Source organism: Phaseolus vulgaris, chromosome 11 (genome assembly GCF_051622355.1).
Source record: "Phaseolus vulgaris cultivar YP4 chromosome 11, ASM5162235v1, whole genome shotgun sequence".
NCBI classification, from domain to species: Eukaryota; Viridiplantae; Streptophyta; class Magnoliopsida; order Fabales; family Fabaceae; genus Phaseolus; species Phaseolus vulgaris.
Window position 1 is genome coordinate 3856661 of NC_143508.1, and position 20711 is coordinate 3877371.

General features: G+C 30.2%; 3 protein-coding genes and 1 long non-coding RNA gene across 4 annotated transcripts; 1 reads left to right on the forward strand and 3 right to left on the reverse strand.

Moving 5' to 3' along the window:
• Positions 1-473: 473 nt before the first annotated feature.
• Positions 474-2592, reverse strand: LOC137822065 (uncharacterized). The gene has a single exon (XM_068626965.2). The coding sequence runs from the start codon at positions 2472-2474 to the stop codon at positions 513-515; it is 1962 nt and encodes a 653-aa protein (XP_068483066.1). The 5' UTR covers positions 2475-2592; the 3' UTR covers positions 474-512.
• Positions 2593-4356: 1764 nt separating this feature from the next.
• Positions 4357-5532, forward strand: LOC150023002 (uncharacterized). The gene is made up of 3 exons (XR_016517120.1): positions 4357-4487; positions 4639-4713; positions 5494-5532. It is a non-coding gene; the product is annotated as an uncharacterized LOC150023002 (long non-coding RNA).
• Positions 5533-7970: 2438 nt separating this feature from the next.
• On the reverse strand, positions 7971-12340 carry LOC137822070 (putative nucleolar protein 5-2). Its single transcript, XM_068626977.1, has 9 exons — positions 12083-12340; positions 11725-11823; positions 11230-11271; positions 10882-11061; positions 10623-10787; positions 9507-9707; positions 8865-9362; positions 8655-8789; positions 7971-8577 (listed from the first exon to the last, which is right to left on the reverse strand). The coding sequence occupies exons 2-9, from the start codon at positions 11800-11802 to the stop codon at positions 8206-8208; spliced, it is 1671 nt and encodes a 556-aa protein (XP_068483078.1). The 5' UTR covers positions 11803-11823; positions 12083-12340; the 3' UTR covers positions 7971-8205.
• Positions 12341-17029: 4689 nt separating this feature from the next.
• LOC137822435 (V-type proton ATPase subunit E2) lies at positions 17030-18497 on the reverse strand. The gene is made up of 6 exons (XM_068627324.2): positions 18266-18497; positions 18090-18190; positions 17821-17977; positions 17502-17707; positions 17183-17282; positions 17030-17053 (listed from the first exon to the last, which is right to left on the reverse strand). Exons 1-6 carry the CDS (start codon positions 18365-18367, stop codon positions 17030-17032), a joined length of 690 nt encoding a protein of 229 aa, XP_068483425.1. The 5' UTR covers positions 18368-18497.
• Between the last annotated feature and the right edge of the window lie 2214 nt (positions 18498-20711).

Consider the following 20711-nt stretch of genomic DNA (forward strand, 5'->3'; position numbering starts at 1 on the left):
AAAGATAAAAAAATAGTGTCTATTTTACATAACTTATTTACAATAAAATCTATGAACTTTGACACAACTTATCTATTTTAATAATTTTTAATTTTTTTTTTCAATTTCAATAATCAACTTATCAATTTCACTAGTTTGATGAAAAGAATCATCATGTTCATCCCATTTGCCACACTATCTATGGACCATTAAGGTGAACGTCATTTAAAACCCTACTCCAAGTAGCAATTGTTTTGAGTCTTCTAAAGTAAATTTTTTAGATTTTAGGTCTTGTGAAAATGTGAAAATATGGACACTAAAAGAGATTCGTTAAATGTGATTATTTGAACATATACACTCAAGTTTCATTTTCACCAAAAACAAATACATGCAGTAGAAAACGAGAAAGATTAAAAAATGTTTAATTATGTTATCAATTAACCATGGTTCATTGATTAAAAAAATGTAAAATGATCATATTCAACACTATTAACTAAATTAATAATCTGTCTTCATTACAAATAACTTGTTGGTTACAGTTTGAAATAATACAGATGTAGATAATTTATAATAACAGATATTATATTTAGAAATGTAAAAATGGGAGTGGTAGCTGAAACTGAAGCTGAAGCTGAAACAGGGTTTAACGAGGATCTTTGATTGAGAGAGAGGTTGGGGTTCCCCGCAAAGGCGTTGTCGTTGAAAACAGAAAACTGGCCACCAGTTGGGAGCTCGCCGTTGAAATTGTTGAAGGAGAGATCCAGCATGACCAAGCTACTCATCAACCCAATCTCCTCAGGGACTCGCCCTGTCAAATTGTTTCTCGAAACATTCAAAATGCTCAAGCTCGAGAGCTTTTTTATGCCGTTTGGAATCTCTCCGACGAGCATGTTCCGGCTGAGGTCAACGGAGGAGAGTGAAACGCAGTGAATCATCGTCGTTGGGATTGCTCCCGTCAGATTGTTGCCGCTTATGTTTACGGTGGTTAGCATTGGTAAGACAAAAACCTCCCCCGGGATTTCTCCAACCAACTCGTTCGCGTCGAGTGAGAGTGTCTGCAGTGCCCTCAAGTTCTTCAACGCCGGGGGGATTCTCCCAGTCAGTAAGTTGTTGGAAAGTGTGAGAATCCCCAGAGAATCGCCGGAAATCTCCGGTGGCAGTTCGCCGTCGAAACGGTTGTTCGCGAGTTCGATTATCTTGACCGAAGGCAGTTTGAAAATTCCTGACGGAATGGCGCCGCTGAGGTAGTTATTGGAGGCTCGGATCTTGACGAGAGACTTGCAGTTTCCAATATCATCAGGGATTTGACCGTGAAAGAAGTTGTCGGTGATGAGGAAGGTTTGTAACCTCCCACTCTTGCACAAACCCGGAGGGATCAACCCGGTGAAGTGATTGCTCGTGACGTCGAAGAACATGAGCCTCCCATTTTGGCCCAGGTTTTGAGGTAGCGCGCAGGAGAAGTTGTTCGCCCAGAGCTGCAGCGTTTCCAGCTTCGGAAGCTCGCTGACGAAGGACGGAACAGGGCCGTACAGCTTGTTGTGGAACAAGTTCAGGAGAGTGAGGTTTCTAAGCTGAGAGAAGCTTGGCGGGATTCCCCCCGTGAGGCCGTTGAAAGAGAGATCTAGAAACGAAAGGCTCTTCATAGAAGAGAGTTCCGACGGAATGGTTCCGATGAGGTTGTTCATTTGCAAGAACAACGTGTCAAGGTTTCTCAAATTTCCTAGGCTCGGTGGAATGTCGCCACTGAGGTTGCAGCTGGAGAGGTCAAGGTATTTCAGAGATGTCATGGCGCCGAACTCCGGCGGAATTCCACCTTCGTAAGCGTTGTTGTATCCGAGTTTTAGATACGTCAGCGTCTTCAACCGAGACAAACTCTCGGGAATCTTCCCCGACAAACTGTTAGTGCTTAAGCTCAAAAACTCCAAGCTCTTAAACTCCGAGTAGCTCTCCGGTATGCTGCCGGAAAAGTAATTTCCATCGAGCTTGAGGTATCGGAGTTTCTCCAGTTTCACGAATTCTTCAGGAAGCGGTCCAGTGATGCTGTTGTCGTAGGAGTCGAGGATCTCGAGTTGTGTCAAAGGAAGAATGATCTCCCCGGGAAGATTTCCGGTGAAGGAGTTGTGAGAGATGTTGAGGAGCTTGAGGGAAGTGAGGGCAGCGAGCTCCTTGGGAAGTTTTCCGGTGAGGTTGTCCTGCGCGATGGTTAGGTTTTGGAGTTTGTCGAAGTGTCCAATCTCCGGCGGAAGGTTGCCGAAGAGTGGAACGAAGGAGACGTTGATAGCAACGACTCGAAGGTCTTGATCACACGTAACGCCTGAAAATGAACAGTGTGCGGAAAGCGAGGTGGAGAAGTTCCAATCGTGAAGAGCATCGTCTTTGGCTTTGGGTCCTTTCATGGAGTTTTTGAGCTTCAGCAGCGCATTCATGTCAGTGAAGGAAGAAGAAGTCTCCATGCGAAACCATACCAAGAAAACAAAAAGCAATATCCTTCTCATCTCTCTCTTTCTTCCTACTACTCCCTATTTTGGCACCACACTCCTCCAACTCTTTCTTTTATGCACCTTCAATGTTTATACATGAACTCAAAATTAGAGAGAAAAATAAGAAAATAGAAAGATGAGAAAAAAAAAAAAAAAACTAAGAAGATAATAACACTTACTTATAGAATGCTAGAAAAAAGAAAAGACTTTCGAAAGATTTTATCCAATTGAAAATTTGAAAATAACTGGAATAAGATTAAGAATTCAATCATTGAAAGTGAATATAAGTAAGTAAACATATAAAGGGGATTGGTTGAATAGTAAAAAAAAAAAAAAACTAAATTGATTTGTAAGATTTGGTTTGTATATCTCTACTCAATGAAATTTCAATATCATATTTTATTCCTTAATAGTTTTTATACTCATTTTACATCGATTATTTTAATAAAATTTATTCTTTTAATAAATATATTAACAGTAAAAGTGGATATTGAACCCGTTGGTTGTAGTATTTTTGTTGTTGTTATATATAAGAGATATTAAACAAAAATGTCAATGAAGCCCTTGAAATTAAGACGGCCTATCAAGAGACTTTAAAACTCTTTTTTTTGTCAACTTCGTGATTTGTGAAAGTAAGTTTTGAAAAGAAACGAAAATGAGAGGGAAAAGAAGGAGGAATAGAGGGAGAGAACATCATACTAGGAAGAAGAAACATTATTATTATAAAAAAAAAACTGAGATGAAAAAAGAGAAAAAAAAACAAATGATATGTGAATGACTATTTCTTCTATTTTTTTTCCTTACTTAATCAAAGTATAGAATCTGAATATATTTAAACAATACACTCATTTTAGGTCTAGATAAAAAGACAAAAAGTAAAACAAAGAGCTAATAAAGGTTATAGAATAAAAAAGAGAAAATAAAGACTAGATATATGTACAAAGAGAAACAACTAAGAATAAAAAAAAAACAAAATTAATATTAGTTTTCTTGTAAAAGTCTTGTACCCATATCCTTTGTTACTTCACAAGTTGGAAAGCAAATATTGATGAGACCCAGCTTAGAACAAATACTCTTGAAAGATTGAGGACTTAAGATTTTGGTATAAATGTCAGTCAGTTGCTGTGGTAGAAATGCGAAGCAAATGTATGAGACTTTTCTTCATCTTTTCCCTAACATTGTGACAATCTATTTCTATGTGTTTCGTACGGTCATGAAACACTGTATTTGTTGCAATGTATCTTGTTGAGTCATTTTCATAGTTTAGATGAGATGGTTGCTCAAAAGAAACTTTGAAATCTCGAAGAAGATAAGTTAATCATTGAATTTCACATGTAATAGTGGTCATTGATTGCCCTATATTCAATTTCACAATAACTCTTTGATATCTTTTCTTGCTTCTTTAATTTTCAAGATGTGAGGAAATTCTCAAGATACACTAAGAATCACTACAGGTGCCCCCAATCACTATCACAAAATAATTTTAAATAAACAGAAGTGTTGGAAGAGAAAAATAAACCAAGACTCAGAACTCCTTTAATATATATATGAGAATTTTAAATGTTACATTATAGTGAGCAATAGTAGACTTAACAAGAAATTTATAAAGTTATTGAACAGAAAATATTATCTCAGATAAAGTATTAGTGAGATACATAAGCTTTTCAAACATTTTTTTAACATAATTTATATGCATCCTTATACTATTGTATGTGTAAATATTAAAATTAAATAATATATATATATATAGTGTACCATGGTAGCATGCGATACAAATTCTGTTTGTATGAAATGATAAAAGTAGTTCAAAGTTGATGCCGCGAATGTAACGTCGTTTTTAAAAAAAAAACAGAAATCTACATGCTTTTTCTTCTTCCTTATCTCCATTTCTCTTTCTCTTTCTCCAATTCTCTTCTCTCCCTCTCTCTTAATTTCTCTCCCAATCTTCATCTATTTTAAAATCTGATCATACCACGCTGTAACTAAGGAGTTCAGGAACATTTCTACCCGATCAAATTTTCAAACAGAGTAAGTTCATTTTTACTCTAAATATCCTTTGTTCTCTGTTTTTCCTTAGGATTTAGTCATCAATCTTGGTGGGGTCAGTTGAGAAGTTTAATCCTCTCAACTTATTCTATTATATACTGAAATTTTGTTCTATTTGGATAATTTACATTAGGCCCGTAAATCTTGAAGCTTATCCAAACGGTGGGGAATAAAATTCTAAAAGTTGCTTGGAAAGCAAGCAATTGAGGTAAGGGAAGCTAATTTAATTTTTTTTATAGCACCCTAGGATAGAAGATCTGAATGCGGAAGGGACGTGGTCCCAATATTCAATTTCTCTTGCAGGGATGTTGTGTGTTTATTTATATTGGGTTGTTTGTTTATATATTATTTAAATTTGTGAAAATATTGGGTTTTGATGACTTAGTATTAAAGTGTTATTTTTTTATGTCAAATAAACTTTTGAATATTGAGGATAACGTTTTGACTAATATTGTATGACAGAATGGTATGGAATTAAATTCATACATTTGGGATAATGTATGGACTGATGGTTGCTGTGTATTAAGTATTGATGCCTATGTGGTAACAGAGATCTCCGAGCTTCACTGATGATCTAAGTCACATAGACTAAGATATCAGGTGGTGAGAAGCTTATGGGGGAGTTCATGCACACCGTGACATATGAGATGCACGGCTTGGGTTGTATTGAACTTATCATAATCCTTTATGTTGGATTCGCTGGTAATCTTTGGATCAGGTGTTAGTCTCTGGTAGGACTTACTTAATACGGGTCTTCCGGAAGACGTTGTTTGTTGAATATTTTGGGATGTGTAGATCCATGTGAGATCTATGTGATTGTTTTAATGTTGGGATTTGAAGAAGATTGTATAATTTGAGAAATTGATCATGTAACTTGGTTTTCTCTTTTAATTTAATTGCGTATATTATAAAATTCTATTTTCACTAGCTTACCCTTGCTTTTCTTGCTGTGTTTGAACTGCGATGACTGTACTACGTATACAAGCAGATGATCTTACAGGTGTCTGAGGATCAGAAGAGTTTTAAGACGTTGATTTTGAAACTTATATTGTAAATATTTGTATTTCTATATGTCCTAATCACGTATTAGGAATATTTTGAAAAACTGTAAGCTTGTATAGAAATATGTAGAACCGGTATTGTAATAGTTATATGTAAATTATGGAGTGTTACAGCGAATGGAAAAAGAAAAGGTTAGTGTGCATAACGCAAGATCCATTATAAGTTTGTGAAACATGAAATGCAACTATGCTTCAACAAAAATTTACCAATATATTTATTAATGCGGACTAATTATATTGAGTTCTAATTTTTTAAATAAATGTGTATAAAGTTAACTATTCTTGGTATATTTTTTAATAGGACAATGATACATTGATACTTCCAATTTTTTATACACTATATTATAACTTTCAATATTATTATTTTAATATATTTTTATATTATTTAATTATAAATATATTTTTATTATATATTTATTTTTAAATTCATCACATTAACAATTATATATAATTCTAAGAATTGTGAAACTATAATTTTTTCTTTCGACTAAATAGTATTTTTATATTTTTAATAAAATGTGTATTAAGTGGGCATGCACTTTACAATTTTTAAGACAGATTCTGACATTTGTGGAGGTTTTGAGCTTTTCATTTGGAATGAAACAAAAGTTGTTTTAAGTGATTCTGAAAAATTTAATAAAAAAAAGGAATAAAAGAAAGGTTCTTTACGTGGAAGTCTTCCTAGTTACTCTGCTTTGGGATAATTACTGCCATGGAAAGGCCAAAGCATCAGTTCTCTGTTTAAGTTGTTGGGTCAACGATGAAGAAGCACTATAAGATATTGCAGAATCCTATTCTATATGTCACATTTTTCATTTCAAGTGGTTTATACCAAACATTTCCATTTAAAAAAGAAAATATCCAATGTGTTATTTTAATAAGAGAATGAAGACAAAGGATGTATAGGTACGTAGAACTTATGAAGTGGGGTTGCACGTAGAGTCTTCATCTCGTTCATCACTCTAAGAATTTGATATCTCAAAGATAGAAGAATAAAGATTACTTTTACATTAACAACTTTCCACCATGTTGCAACTAAAAAAAAAATAATCAATTTTAAAATTATAATAAGTTAAATTACAATTATAAACTGGTATATACTTTAATTTATAGTTGTTAAAGTAATATTTTTAGAAAAAAAAGAAAAATGTTAAAAGAAAAAGAAAAATATTAATTTTACATTCCTTTTACACTAAAATAATAATTAATTTAGTGCACAATCCTCAACATATCAATCCGCATTAAATAAAAATATTATTCCTATTACTTTGTTTTAAGAATATTCCTACTCAGAAATTCTTAAATACACTCAATATTATGTAACATTTATATATAAAATTAAATAGAATAGATAATATATTTCAAAGATTTCCTACCTAGTCTCACTTTTTTTTCTTGATTTAGTTCTGGTAAGAAAGTTAAATAAATTGGAAAATCTTTAAAGTAACAAAAAATTTGCGAGTTACAGAATTACGAGTGAATAAATTATAAATTATTTCATGTTAAAAATTTGTTGATAAAATGAAGTAAAAACATAAATAAATTATAAGTTTTTCAAACAAACGAAATTATTAGCAAAAATATCAATTTGGAGAATAATAAAGATCCATCATATATATAAATAAATATGAACAACCATTAATTTATAAACCCATTTTTAAAAATTAAGTTAAATTTACTTTTTTTATAAACAAATTTTTCAAATAAAATTAAACTACTTTCTAAAAATAAGTTAAATTTACATTTTTAATAAATAATTTTTTAAAATAAAATTACACTTAAATTCACTTCTTATTGTTAATTCATAAAGTTTAATTTATTTTGAGTTAAAAAAAGTACATGTTTAAATACGGAATCGTTTCCAAAGAAAAATAAGATGTTATTAGAGAGTTAAAAGATAAATGTACAAATTTAGAAAGGTCAAAAGTTTAGTTAAATTTACGTCTGAAATAACATGAAGTCGATGATTGTCCAACAAAACGTGTTTGATTGGATGTTAGATTTACCATAAAAAATGGGTTCGATACTAATATGCTTCTCCAATAAATTACTAAAAAGCCACACAAAAGTACTTTCAAAAGACAAACAATTAATTACTTATTCACACAAAAATTACAAGTTGAACAGTATTAATATTAAAAAGAACACTTTATTCTTATATTAAGAAATCAAATTACAATTTATCCACCTGAATCTATGTTTATGTGCTACCCATGAAAGATATTTGGTGTCCAAATTATGAGTAACAAATATAAGAAGCAGGTGGAGAAGCTATTCAAGGTTTTGGAAAGCCAATGCAAACATAGTGTAACAAGCCCCGTATAAAATTTCAGTAATTATCCTACTGCACATAACCTACAACAGATAGCTCCACATAATTATAACGAAGTTGGACATGCGAAAATAGCATTAAACAGCATCTTCTATGATTCACAAACATGATTGCATCAAATTATCCACTAAAGTCCAGATAGAAGGAATGCATCCCATTAAAAAATAATAAGATGTATATAAGGCTACAAGTTGCATAAAAATGAAAACAAAAATTATACCGAACAAACTACCAACCTGCCAGAAGTATACAAAAATGGTTGTCATTCACCAGATTGATTAGCAGATGACTACACCGCTATTACACTTTAGTCCTCACTTTTCTTTTTTTTCCCTTTCTTCTTGATTGGCATTTCAGGAGATTCTTCCTGCTCTGCGTGCTTTTTCCTCTTTTTCTTCTTCTCTCCTCCATTCAACTCGTCATTCCCATTCTGCAACTCAGCACTCTCACTAGCCTCCTTCCTTTTCTTCTTCTTCTCTTTCTTAACAACTTCGGGTTCTGCCTCTTCAACAACATCTTCCTCGGCTTTTACAGTCGAGTCCTCTTCATTTTTCCCCTTCTTTTTCTTCTTTTCCTTCTTTTCTTTCTTTTTATCAGCAACAGATGGAGGCTCTTGTACATCCTCATCCATGGCAGAATTGATTTGCCCGATAACTGAATCAGCCGAAGGATTATATGTCTACAAGGAAAACGATAATTAGCATAAACAGAAAGTAAAATTTAAATTATTAACACCAAAATGAGCAAGAAACAAACCTTGGCCGGGGTTATCAGTCCACCCGGTCCTTTCTTTCTGTCCTTGTCATATGCTTCTATCTTGGGCTTTCCCTTGGCAGAACCAGCAAAACGGCCCAACTCCTTGCCTTCAAGGTTCCTCAATCGTGCCTCAAGCTGAACAAAAAACTTGTTAGAAATCTAAAAGAAAAAAGGCAGAATATATATATCTAAATAAAATATAGCAAGTACCTTGGCTCTGTTCTCCAATCCCATGGTGTTGTCTTGGCCATCTCCAAGTGCATCACATCTAATAGCCAATGCTGTCTTTGCAGCAAGTGACCGAGAAATTTTCCCCTTGAACTTTGCAGCTGCCTGACCAATCAAGGATGCATGGTATATAAGACCATACTTGGGAGTAGCATGCTTAGTCTTCAGTGCTCTAAAGAGAGCTTTCTCAGCACCAAGAATTTGTACAGTGCTGCCAGGCTGCTTTGCAAGGTTTAACAAGCTACCACCATGGGCAATGAGGCGAGCACCAACAAGCTCCCCAACCATCGCAGTCAAATTGGGTGCAATGGTGTTCATCCTACTCTTTAGATAGTCATAGAGCTGTGCCCTGTACTCCGAAAGAGACAAAACCTGGTCACAGAGTTCCCTAATATTTGCCAAATCAAGCTCACCGATTTCAGTTCCCATTGATATTACAGATGCCTCCTTAACTTCTGCCTCCACTTCCTCAGACAAAATCTGGGAAAATGAAAGAAAATAATTAGAAAGGATGCCTAAATTGTCCACCAGTAGAGTAAAAATTAAACATTAAATCTGATTACTAATCACACGTTAGCTTAAGTGCAAAAAAATGGCAGCATTTGACTGATATCAAAATTATACCTCAGAGAAATCAAGCACAGCTGCATTGACACGATCACCCATCAACTTGACTGCCCTTGCATATTGAATGTTATCTTGTATAATTTTAGTGAGTTCAGGGAAATGCCAACCATACCATTCGCGAACCCTCATGGCATATGTATTCAATTCTTTATCAAGATCATCAAGTAAACCAATAGCCTGGACAATCATGGTATCCACCTAAACAAACAACTTGAAGTCAGCAAACAGTTATTCAATAAATAATCAGTTGCAAAGATAAAAATTTCCATTGCAAAAATAAGTCTATTAAAATAGACACAGTCTTGTTTGCCCAGTCAACCTCTGAAGACCAAATTATTCATCTTATTCCAACTCTATGCAACTGATTACAATGAAATGCTTAAACTGTTAATTTGGTATCAGTTATTCATCCATGTAAAAAATGAGTAGCCAATCAAAACTCCAAAAAATGTGAAAACCTATAAATATGGTCCTCAATTAACACGTGTGAAACAACATGCAAACTATAAAATATAGAGAACTGGTCTTGCAAATGTACAAGCAATAGCACTAAACACATAGTTTGTGACAATGATATCTGTCCTGTATGGGTCATACTTTATTCCTAAAAAAACTGAAATATCAGGACAAATCATTAGAAATCAGATGCAAGATAAAAAATCATGACTAATAGGAAGTTTAAGCTAACATTTATCCCAAAAGCAAATTACACTAACATCAGAAAGAATTCATCAAACTTTGCATAATACCAATTTTTTCTCTCTACACTAAACCCCTTAATTCTTTAAAAAGTAATAAACCGTGTACTCCTATGAGATGATAACAGTTAAAAAAGTAGGGGATCATGTGCAATTTCGGAAAAGAAAAACAAAAAGGGAACTTGCGTACTTTACTCGTATTCTAACCATGTTAATGTGATTAACAAAATCCAAATTCATCACAGCCTTTGGAACCCAATCAATTAGGGAAGAATGCTTTGATGATAGCATAGTTGGATATAACATGAAAAATGTACAGGATGTCAATATAATTAATAGGAAAACAGAATTAAAAATGTTAGAGTACAATTATAACTTCAAATCCTTATAACCATAAAGTCAACAGAAAATACACCTTCTCTGCACTAAACTTCAACTTGTATCTGGATAAGCTGTGGGATAAACCCAAGCTCATTGGAGCCATATCTTGAACAGCTAGACCAGATATGAGTTCAGTTAACTGATTTCTAACACCTCTCATCAACTCCATGACAGCATTGTTGTGAACACAGTCGATTTTCTGCAAGTATCACCAAAACAAATTAGTTTACCTATTAGTTGGGTGGAACATAAATTATCATATCAAATATTTTATGGGGAACAAAGAGGCCTACCAATTTCTCTTTAATCACATTCCCAAGTTTTGAATCAGCCACACCTAGCGTTTCATTTTCACAATGAACACGCAAGAACTTGCGCAGACCCTTGCTTGCTTTTCCATCAATTAGTAAAGTAGCAGCTTCTAGAGCTTCGGAAGTGTTCTCGAACTTAGAAAATGCTTTCAACTTAACCACCTAAATTTGCAGAAATTTGGATTAGCTTCACAAGCAATTAGAAAATTTCACTAGAGAATAAAAACAGAATTCCTATAAATAGATTGAGCACAGTTTTTCAACTGCCACGTTGATAGCATCAGAAAATAGAAGCCAGAACTGTGGATAAGAATATATGCAAAATAAAACCTGTCTAGCAGTGTCTGCGCTGGAAAAGTTGGTCCACAAATCCTGCGTAAAGAAACAGGTATAATTTAAACTGATAGTAAAAGCTTGAGAATGTGGGAAAGAAACGGCATGATATATCACATATTCATTATAATACAAACTCAACACCTTCCAAATTTCAAAATGTTCAGATGAAAGGGTAAGTAGGAGTAATGAGCCCGAAAAAAAATTAAAAAATATTAAAAATATGCAGATCGAAGCAATAATTTCATGTGAGGAATTTAAAGTAAGAGACAATCTGTGTATGGTGTCCCAAGTCATACTATGATCCAGAGTATAATCAGAAACTCGTAAAGATGCAATCGTTTCGTTAATTACGAAAAAAAATGCATGTCTCATTCAGAAACTGAAAAGTTACCGTAGAAAAGAAAGAAATAACAGCAAGAAACATTCTACAAAAAATAAATTCCAGCGATGCTAGCTTTAAATTTCCATGACAAAATGAAGAATGCATACCTCAACTTTTGAAAGCTTGCCTTCATCCAGAACTTTAAACAGGGCAAACCCCGCAGGCGTTTCAAACAACACAAGCATTTTCTTCCTCCTCCGATAAACCTGAAAAAAGAAACACAAAACATCAGTTTAATGAACTAGCAAAAGTCAAATAAGAAGAGGCACGGAACACTGGTAAACAATGACCCGAACAAAGTAAACTTTTTTTACAAGGAAAAGTCGCTACACAGAAGCGTTGATGATCACAACAAGCACAAAACAAAGTTAAGAACTACATAAAAACCAGGAGCATAAACCCTAAGTTAAAACTAGTGTAACGGCACAGGATGAAAAGAAAAGAAAAATGGAAGAAGAAGAAAACCTGGAAAAGGATTTCGATCCCAGAGAGGGTTTTAGAGTATAAACCCTAAACTAGGGTTGAAGACAGAGGGTACACGTCGAAGAAGAAGAGGCGGCAGCTAAACCATTTTGGGTCTAGGCATGAATCATATATAATGACGAAGAATGCTATTATTAATGGGCCTCGATTATTGTCATGAAAGCCCAAGTTTTACTTCAATTATCATTCCAGCTGACCCAATAACATTGCGCCTCTAGTATCTAGGGCTTCTTTTCTTTTATCAACTTCATGTAAAGAAAAGTTGGTTCTTAAAAGTAAATGAGAAAATATTTTAGAACAATAACTAAATTTAATTTTTTTAATTTATACAAAAAGTAATATATATATATATATATAAAAATTGTTAAAGTTTATACAATTTTATCATTATGATAGTAAGAAAGTTTTCAAAATAGTGTGGCATGGTACAATTTAATTGAAATAAAATAAGATCTCGTCAAAGGGATTTGATAATATTGTTGTTTTTACGTTTGGATGACGTAATTTAAATGAATTTAATTTTTTTTTAGAAGAAAGTTGATTGTTTGGATGCTATATTATATATATATATATAAATTATTAAATATCATTTAAATATTTAATTTTCACTAATACTTTTTTAAAGTTTAATTTCAAAAATTTATCTTATGATAAATTTATTTATTTTATTTAAAATATATATATAAGATATTTTAATTATTTTAATTAAATGAAATGTTGAGAAAAATAAGATAATTCAATTACAGGTAGTTTAAATATAATATATTTTAATTTGTTGGGATTTTTTAAATCTCTTTTCAAACATGGTGGAAAATGCTATGAAAATTTACAAGAATTGTCAAAATGAATTTGCTCATAAATTGGTCCAAAACGTCCATTAAATAGTCAAGTCAAGTAAAAAAGGTTATAAATTAAATTAAATCAATTCTTATTTGATCTATTTAGTTACGATATCAGGTTGAGTAGAGTTATGAGTTTATAAACCAGTCTATTTTTATAAAATAATAAACATATTTTAAAAAATAAAATAAAAAATAGTTTATTAAAACGTGTATATCTATTATAATTTATATATTAAATTATGATATCTAAAATTAAAATTAGTTTTATCATTGAAATTTATCAACATATTTTATTTTAAACATTTTATATTAAAAAAAAATAAAAATTAAAGAGGATTAAAATAGTCTAATTAGATCAAGTTTAATAATCCACTAATAAAAAAAATTCAATTACATCACACTTTTTTTGTGTCATCATCTAAAAATGTTGAGGACAACATTATAAATAAAATCAACTTATTTAGTCGAATCATATAGAATTTAACATAAAATTCATAATTGACGTAGTGTGATTATAGAGTTTGACATAAATTTTTAATTTCACGTTGAAATATATATATAGTCTGATGTCTCGGCGTGAACTTTTTCTTCCTTGTCTAAATACTGCATTTTATAATCTAAATAGTGTATTTTATAATTTTTCTTTGATAGTGGCTCAAGTGAGCTTGTTTTTACCTCCATTTGTGATCCAAATTTCATTTCTCTTCGATTTTTGCAATTAATTTGATGTGATGGAAGTTTTTGTCAGATTGGATCTGGTTAAACCTCACTTTATTTATGATTTTAGAAATTAAACTAGAGGTAATTTATACGATATATTTTAGATAAAATTATAAGAAAAGTTTATATTCAATGTAGAAATAAATCTTATTGTAATAGTGATGCACATACCGAGAGAACATTACTTCTCATTTGAGAGTTAACACAAATGATTAAACATTAATAATTTATATTAAATATAGGATTTTCTGATTGAATAATTTTGATTTTTTTATAATTTGTTAATACATTCACACGGCAAGCTTTTGCTTAAAATTTGATACAATTTGGATTCAAATCATTATTTTGTATTGTTTTCTAGATGCAAAATTGATTGTGGTAATTTGTCACAATTTCATGTATTTTGGAGCCTGGTATAAAATGTTGTCGAAATTTTACCAAATTTATAATAATAAATTGTGTTATTACTAAATAAACAAATATTTTTACAAATGGATAAAGTTTCGTCTTCAATTAGAAAAATAAAAATTTTACATTGCATTGATGATGATAGAGAAAAGTTGAATAAATACATGTCTTGTGAAGAGTATGAAAAAAAAACCCATAAATAACATAACCAAACACTACTATGTCAAAGTAATTACTCTAAACCTAAATGTTTCATATATTGTGATTTGTAATCAAATAACCTAACAAAACTATATTTTCATTATCAATATTATTTATTTTCTCCTTCCAAATATTTTCTATTATAAATTTATTTTATAATTATTATGTAGTTAAATTTTTCACGTTTCTTCTACCCCTCTTTACTTTTAAGTTTAAAGTGGATATATTTTCAATTATATTATAATTTAATATTTAGATGTGTAATTAGTATATTTTACTAGTTAGACTCTTATTGGAATATCTTATTTATTAAATTTAAAATATGACGATTTATTTCACAAAATTCACCCAATCAAGTTTGCAAATGTTTTTTTTATTGTAAAACAATTTTTGCACTCATATGATTACATAATTTGTTCTTCCATATTTTTCAATTTAATGATTTTATAATTAAATGTATAATTATTGTATCAATATCATTTTTGTTCAATTTCAAAATCAAAATTTGAAGTGAAATTTAAAATTTTAATATTAAAATATATTTGTATATTTTTTATAATTAATTATACTGAATGTAAAAAATCAAGCATCGTATAAATAACCAATTTTGTTATAGTTTGTTGTATTTATAGTGTGTGTGATACTGTTATTTGTCGTTAAATTATTTCGTACTTTGAAGTTCAGACACTTCTCTTAAATGACGTGTCGGTATCCGATACTCATATCGGACACCGACACTCGTATGACACCTGTAGGACACGTATCCGTGAAGTGTCAAATTCAAAAAGTATTTGTTAGATTTCTGACAATTATAATACAGTTCTAACACAAATTTAAAAAGGAAAAATACATTAATTTTCTAAAAATTCAAATTTTATTGTATTAATTGTTATTATGATTATAAAAATAAGAAACAAATCATTGTGAACCAGTCATGAAAAACATATTTTTGCTCCAAAAAATAATCTGAAACATAATTGTGCACATAAATATTTATTGTTAATTTATATAATTCATAATTATATAATATATAGATTCGTGTTCCCGTATCCTACATTTTAAAAAATTTACGTATCTCTGTGTCCGTGTCATATAAGTATCTGTGTCAGTGTTTGTGCTACATACTTCACAGTAGTGTTATAAAAGGGAAAATAAAATAAATTTTCAAAATGATAAAATCAGATACATATGAAAAATTATAATAATTTAAAAAATATTTAGAACAAAACAACAAATAGTGTGAAAACAAAATAATTTCAGTAACGTGTTTTTCGTTCGAATCTTCAAAGTATTAAACGTCTAGTGAATATTTATTATTCAAATTAAGTTTTTCTTTAAAAGACTTCAAGCATTTTCAGCATATACTTTGAAAAAGTTTACGAAGAGTTTATTTTTTTAATTTCAAATAAATTGTATATATAAGTTTTATTAATAATCATTCAGAATGATTCCTAAAAAACAGTTAAAATTTAAATAATTGGATTTTTAATCTAAAAAGGAAATTTGAATTAAATTAATATTTTGTTACATGTGAGTTTTATTAAACTTAATTAATTTTATGTTCTCATGTTTATGTATCCATTTACAATTTTAAGTTCAAAGTATTTTTTCAGAGTTATTGTATCCGTCACAAAGTCGTATAACTTTTTAAAATCAAGTATGTATTCTCTATTATTATTTTCAAATATATGCTTACTTTATTATACCTAAGATCTTGATTAAAAAAATATTAGATTTTTAATTCTTTAAATAAAGTAAAATTTAATATTATTGTAATATTAAACGATTCTAATTAATAAACTTGTTAAGTAAATTGAAAATGTTTAACGAGTGTAAAACAGGACATAAAAGAGAATACTTTTAACTTTATATTTGGCGAGTAAATATAATTCGATTAATTATATTTTGTATTTTAATATATTTTTTAAATGGTATCTTAAAATTAGAACTATTTTTTTCATTCACATTTTTAAATATGTTTTTTAAAACAAAATGAAATTACATTAACGGAACCATGCTATAATTTTAATGATTCTGTAATATTAATATATATATATATATATATATATATATATACACACACAACTGGAGTTGAAAAATGTTAAAAATATCAAAACAATCGGGAAGTTCTAATAAAATGTTGAGAAAATGGGTAAAAATAATTACTTTGAAGCTTATAAACTCAAATACTAAGAAGACTAAATTATTTTTTTAAAAAAACTAAAAAATAGTAAAAACAAGTTTTTTGTATGAAATAATTTTATTCTGACTAAATACATTAAAGATACTCATTTTCTTTTTCTCAGTTTCCCCTTATCATTTTACTGCACGAGTAAAATTTTCACAACACATACATAGTTCAATACTAAATTTATTTAAACACATAGCACTCCAACCATGTTTAATGTTTAAAAACAATTTTATATAATTTTTTAAAATAGACATATCATCGTCACATGCAAGAAAAAAAAAAACAAAAGAAGCATATGTCCTAAATATCCAATCACGAACCCCTACTTTTGTGACATTTTAAAAAAAAAAATTGTGTCCATTTTTGTTCTATTTTGTTACTCTTGAAAGTATTAGTGAAATATTATTCCTTTAGTTTTGCTTATTAAAAAATAAATAAAAATTACAACAATCAAAACAAAAAAACAAGAGAGTAAGCATTTAAATCTGGGTCTTAGTGAAAAATGAAGTAAAATAAAAACAAAAATGGATCATTTGATCTTCAATTCAATAAACAGCTGCATGTTGTTCAAGCTACCATGCGCTTCTTTATCTGCAAGTACACCAATAATAACACATATAAGTCTCTATTGAATAACCTTTTGGATCTACCAATATAAAAGTTAAAATTGTAATTGAAAAAATGGAAACAAATAAGGATTAATTAACAATAAGAACATGCCTCGGGCAGTTTCTGTCGATAAATCACATCCAACCGTGCATCAAGGGTGTTTTCCAACACAATCTTCCCATCCTCTGATGCCAACACTATTCCTCCAGAGCTTTATTCAAACAATTAAGCACACACCAGAAATATTCAAGTCATTTAGGGTTAGGTTTAATATAATAATATGATCAAAGGTGTTCATGAAAAAGTGCATATTGTTTGTTATCAAATCAAGAGTTGTATATATATTACTAAGGACGTGGAACTGTAACTTTTCTTGTTATAATAAAAGATAGCACACATAATTTGCGTAAAAACTCAGAAAAGAAAATACCAATAAGGTTCATGGGAATCCGATGCAGCATTATTCTTAGGTGGTGGTGGGAGATAAACACGATCATCAAGGGTAACTTTAGGGACTTGCACATTTGCTTTCTCTGAATATTCTTTTTTGCATTCTTCTAACATTGACTCAACTAGCTTACGATCACCCTCTCTGCATCTTATCAGCACAGATGGTTCCCTCAAGCGTAGTAAACCCTACAACACGTACAAGTAAATAGTTGATCACATGCAATCATCAATGCATGAGAAGAATTGTGTTTTGTGAAAAAAAAAAACAAATTTGGATGAACAAAAAGACACCATTATACCTGAACAATCATGTCTCTGAGGAGTTTTCTGTATACTTTCTTATCATTTGAGAGACGTAAAAGACCCTTTCTAGCAGCGTCCTTCATGGAAACCACTGCATCATCTTGTGCTTGAAGCACTTTTATTCGGGATGCATTCAATTGTGTTGAGTATTCACTGCTCATGAAACAAACAAGTTTTGTGAACATTTCAAAAAAATTTACATAGGTCAATCCTTTTACAGTGTATCTGTAATCAATTACCATGAAAACGAAACGCATAAGCTTACATTTTTCTACGAACGTCAATTTGTTTGGCTTTTCGTTCATACTCTTGCCTGATCTTTTTCTTTTCAGCTTCAAGCAATTGCAGTTTCTCGATATTGAATTCCTACAACGTATCAAAGTAATGTAATAAGATAAAATATAACTTTGAGAACAATATTAAATGTAAAAATGATTATACTTCTTCAGCAGCAACAGATATTTCATTAGCTTTCTCCTCAGCTTCTTGGCGGATGAATCTGATCATCTGCTGGATCTGCCTTGACACATCTGCATCCTTCATATTTTCTTTTGTTTTCAGACTCAACCTGGGAAGTTTTTGTATCAAATAATCAACTTTTTGATGATTTTTTCAAAACAAAAGAATCAAATTGAGAGAGAAAGGAAGTTTTTGTTTAATGTATGTAACTATGTTTAAGTTTAATCTTTGTGTTATAATAAATAAGTAGTGAGAAGTTTAAAATGTGAGGAAAACCACACAAAGCTAATAACTAGCTTTTATCCACTGATTTGGTTAGTTTAGAAAATACCATCAGAGCATTGATTTCGGTCTGTTGAGGAATTGGATCTTGAACAAATTTACCCTATTTTTGGAAATTTGAACTAGCAAAATAAGGACAAAAAGATTGAAGAGAACAAAAAGTAATTAACTCAAGAAAACATGCATCCACTTTTTTGTCCACAAAAAAACTACTCTTCAGCAATTATAAAACTCTTGTGGTTGAAATAAAATAAAATTAAGAGTATATTTAGATAGGAATTTTTATAAGCATCTATAGAATAGAGAAAAAGAAAATAAAAAGTGAAATGAACTTATTCATAAAATAAACATTGAACTATGACAAACCTCTCACACACCATAATTGGAAACATGATAAATAAAAATATAAAATTTGAAGTTTGTAGTCTCTTTAATGCCACAATGCAAAAAGTGACGTCCCTAATAACAATCTTTTATGTCTAACGTATTTAAAGTGAAATTTTGCTTGGCGAATTTGATGTTTTGACGAGTAAAAAAGACATGATAAATTTGGACATTTTTTAGACTTTTTTTTGCTTAGCTGCAACATCACCTCTTGAGTGAGTTAACAAAATTTAGAAATGTTTCTTCAAATTTCACTCGTTAAAGTAAGATTTCAAAGTAACAACTTCCCTCCTCTAAAATTTTAAATATTTTATTTCAAAAAAAAAAAGTGAAAAATATAGGTTAATTAGTTTTTTGGTTTTAGGCAATTAAAGTATTAATATGGACTGTTTTCATAAAAAAAACTATAATTTTTTATCATTATTTTTATAACTCCTCCTTCATGTCTATCATTCTTTTTAGGTTTTGATTATTATTTTTTTTTTAATATTTGTACCCATTTTTTGTGTTTTGATATCTATACAAACTCTACATTCTAGTCAATATTTTTTCTAGTCCCTCCTACACAAACTCTGCATTATAACGACATTAAATTGTTGTTGATATAGCCACATGAAATCCATCAGTTGCATTCCATAAACTATGTGTCTAAAATTTTAGGTTTTAATCCTTATAGGATTAAATTTGTTATGATTTAGTTCCTACGTAAGTTTGCAATGATTGTGAGTGTTTTAACATAGTCACGAAATTAAAAAATGAGAATATATAATCGTTATAAATTCTCTAATAGTTAAAGTGATGGAGATTGGAAAACACGATCTACCATATAATTGTTAAAGTGTCAAAGTTGTGTTTTTAAATATAAAACTCTTCCAATTTATGATGTGTTTTTAACTAACCTTATACAACATGTAAAATGATAGGATATAAATAACTCTGATATCATATTAAATCTAACTCAACCTTATAACGGTGACTTATAAAGTGAGGTTTGCACATGCTTATATATTATGAAATGTTTATATCTCTAGTTGACGTGCAATTTCCAACATCATCTAAATTTGTTCTTACACATGTATCGAAGAAGTAGTCTAACAATTGTTGGTGGTTTCGGTCTTTGGCGGTACTTATAAAAACACTTTGACGCTCAAGTCAGAGTTTGATATTCAATGGTTGAAGTATTGATTGTTGTAATCAATGCGTACATTTATCTTGGTTGTCATGCATATTTATAAGATCATGGTGGACCTTTGATGCTGGCCGAAATTTGCATAAATCCATTAGACTAATATCAATATTAGTGTAGTATTTTGTGTTGTAATATTAAGTTAATCATATTATATTAAGAGATGACCTTTATTTCATAGGATTGTTTTTGGTCATGTCACCTATGTGATATTCAGTCTTTAAATCGTGTACATCAAGGTCTCCTCGACCACTTACTTGTATTCGATCTTTACATATTGTGTGTTTAAACCTCCTCAGTCACTTAGATAACAAAATTCAATTTAAATAATTTCAAAACTATTTATAAAATCCAAAAACTTCAACAAATTCATTGAATACTTAATCAAAATTTAATCCTAAGATATCGAGTGTATACTTTTGTTGTTGGAATTCTCCATACATATACACATGTGGCCTGAAAGAAATATCTTTGTTTTAAATTTTTCAAACAATTTTGACAATTGTAAAAAAATCTTCAACAATTTTATATCGTACATTTTAATCACTTTGAGAAATATTAGACATCTAAAGTTAA

Coding starts and splice junctions, on each gene's coding strand:
- LOC137822065 (XM_068626965.2), bottom strand. CDS start 2,474: ATGAGAAGGATATTGCTTTTTGTTTTCTTGGTATGGTTTCGCATGGAG.
- LOC137822070 (XM_068626977.1), bottom strand. CDS start 11,802: ATGCTTGTGTTGTTTGAAACGCCTGCGGGGTTTGCCCTGTTTAAAGTT. Junction 9,708..10,622: donor TGAAGTTTAGTGCAGAGAAG/GTGTATTTTCTG, acceptor TTGTTTGTTTAG/GTGGATACCATGATTGTCCA. Junction 8,578..8,654: donor GACTGATAACCCCGGCCAAG/GTTTGTTTCTTG, acceptor TTTTCCTTGTAG/ACATATAATCCTTCGGCTGA.
- LOC137822435 (XM_068627324.2), bottom strand. CDS start 18,367: ATGAAGGATGCAGATGTGTCAAGGCAGATCCAGCAGATGATCAGATTC. Junction 17,978..18,089: donor ATTGACGTTCGTAGAAAAAT/GTAAGCTTATGC, acceptor TTTCATGAGCAG/TGAATACTCAACACAATTGA. Junction 17,708..17,820: donor TCAGAGACATGATTGTTCAG/GTATAATGGTGT, acceptor TACGTGTTGTAG/GGTTTACTACGCTTGAGGGA.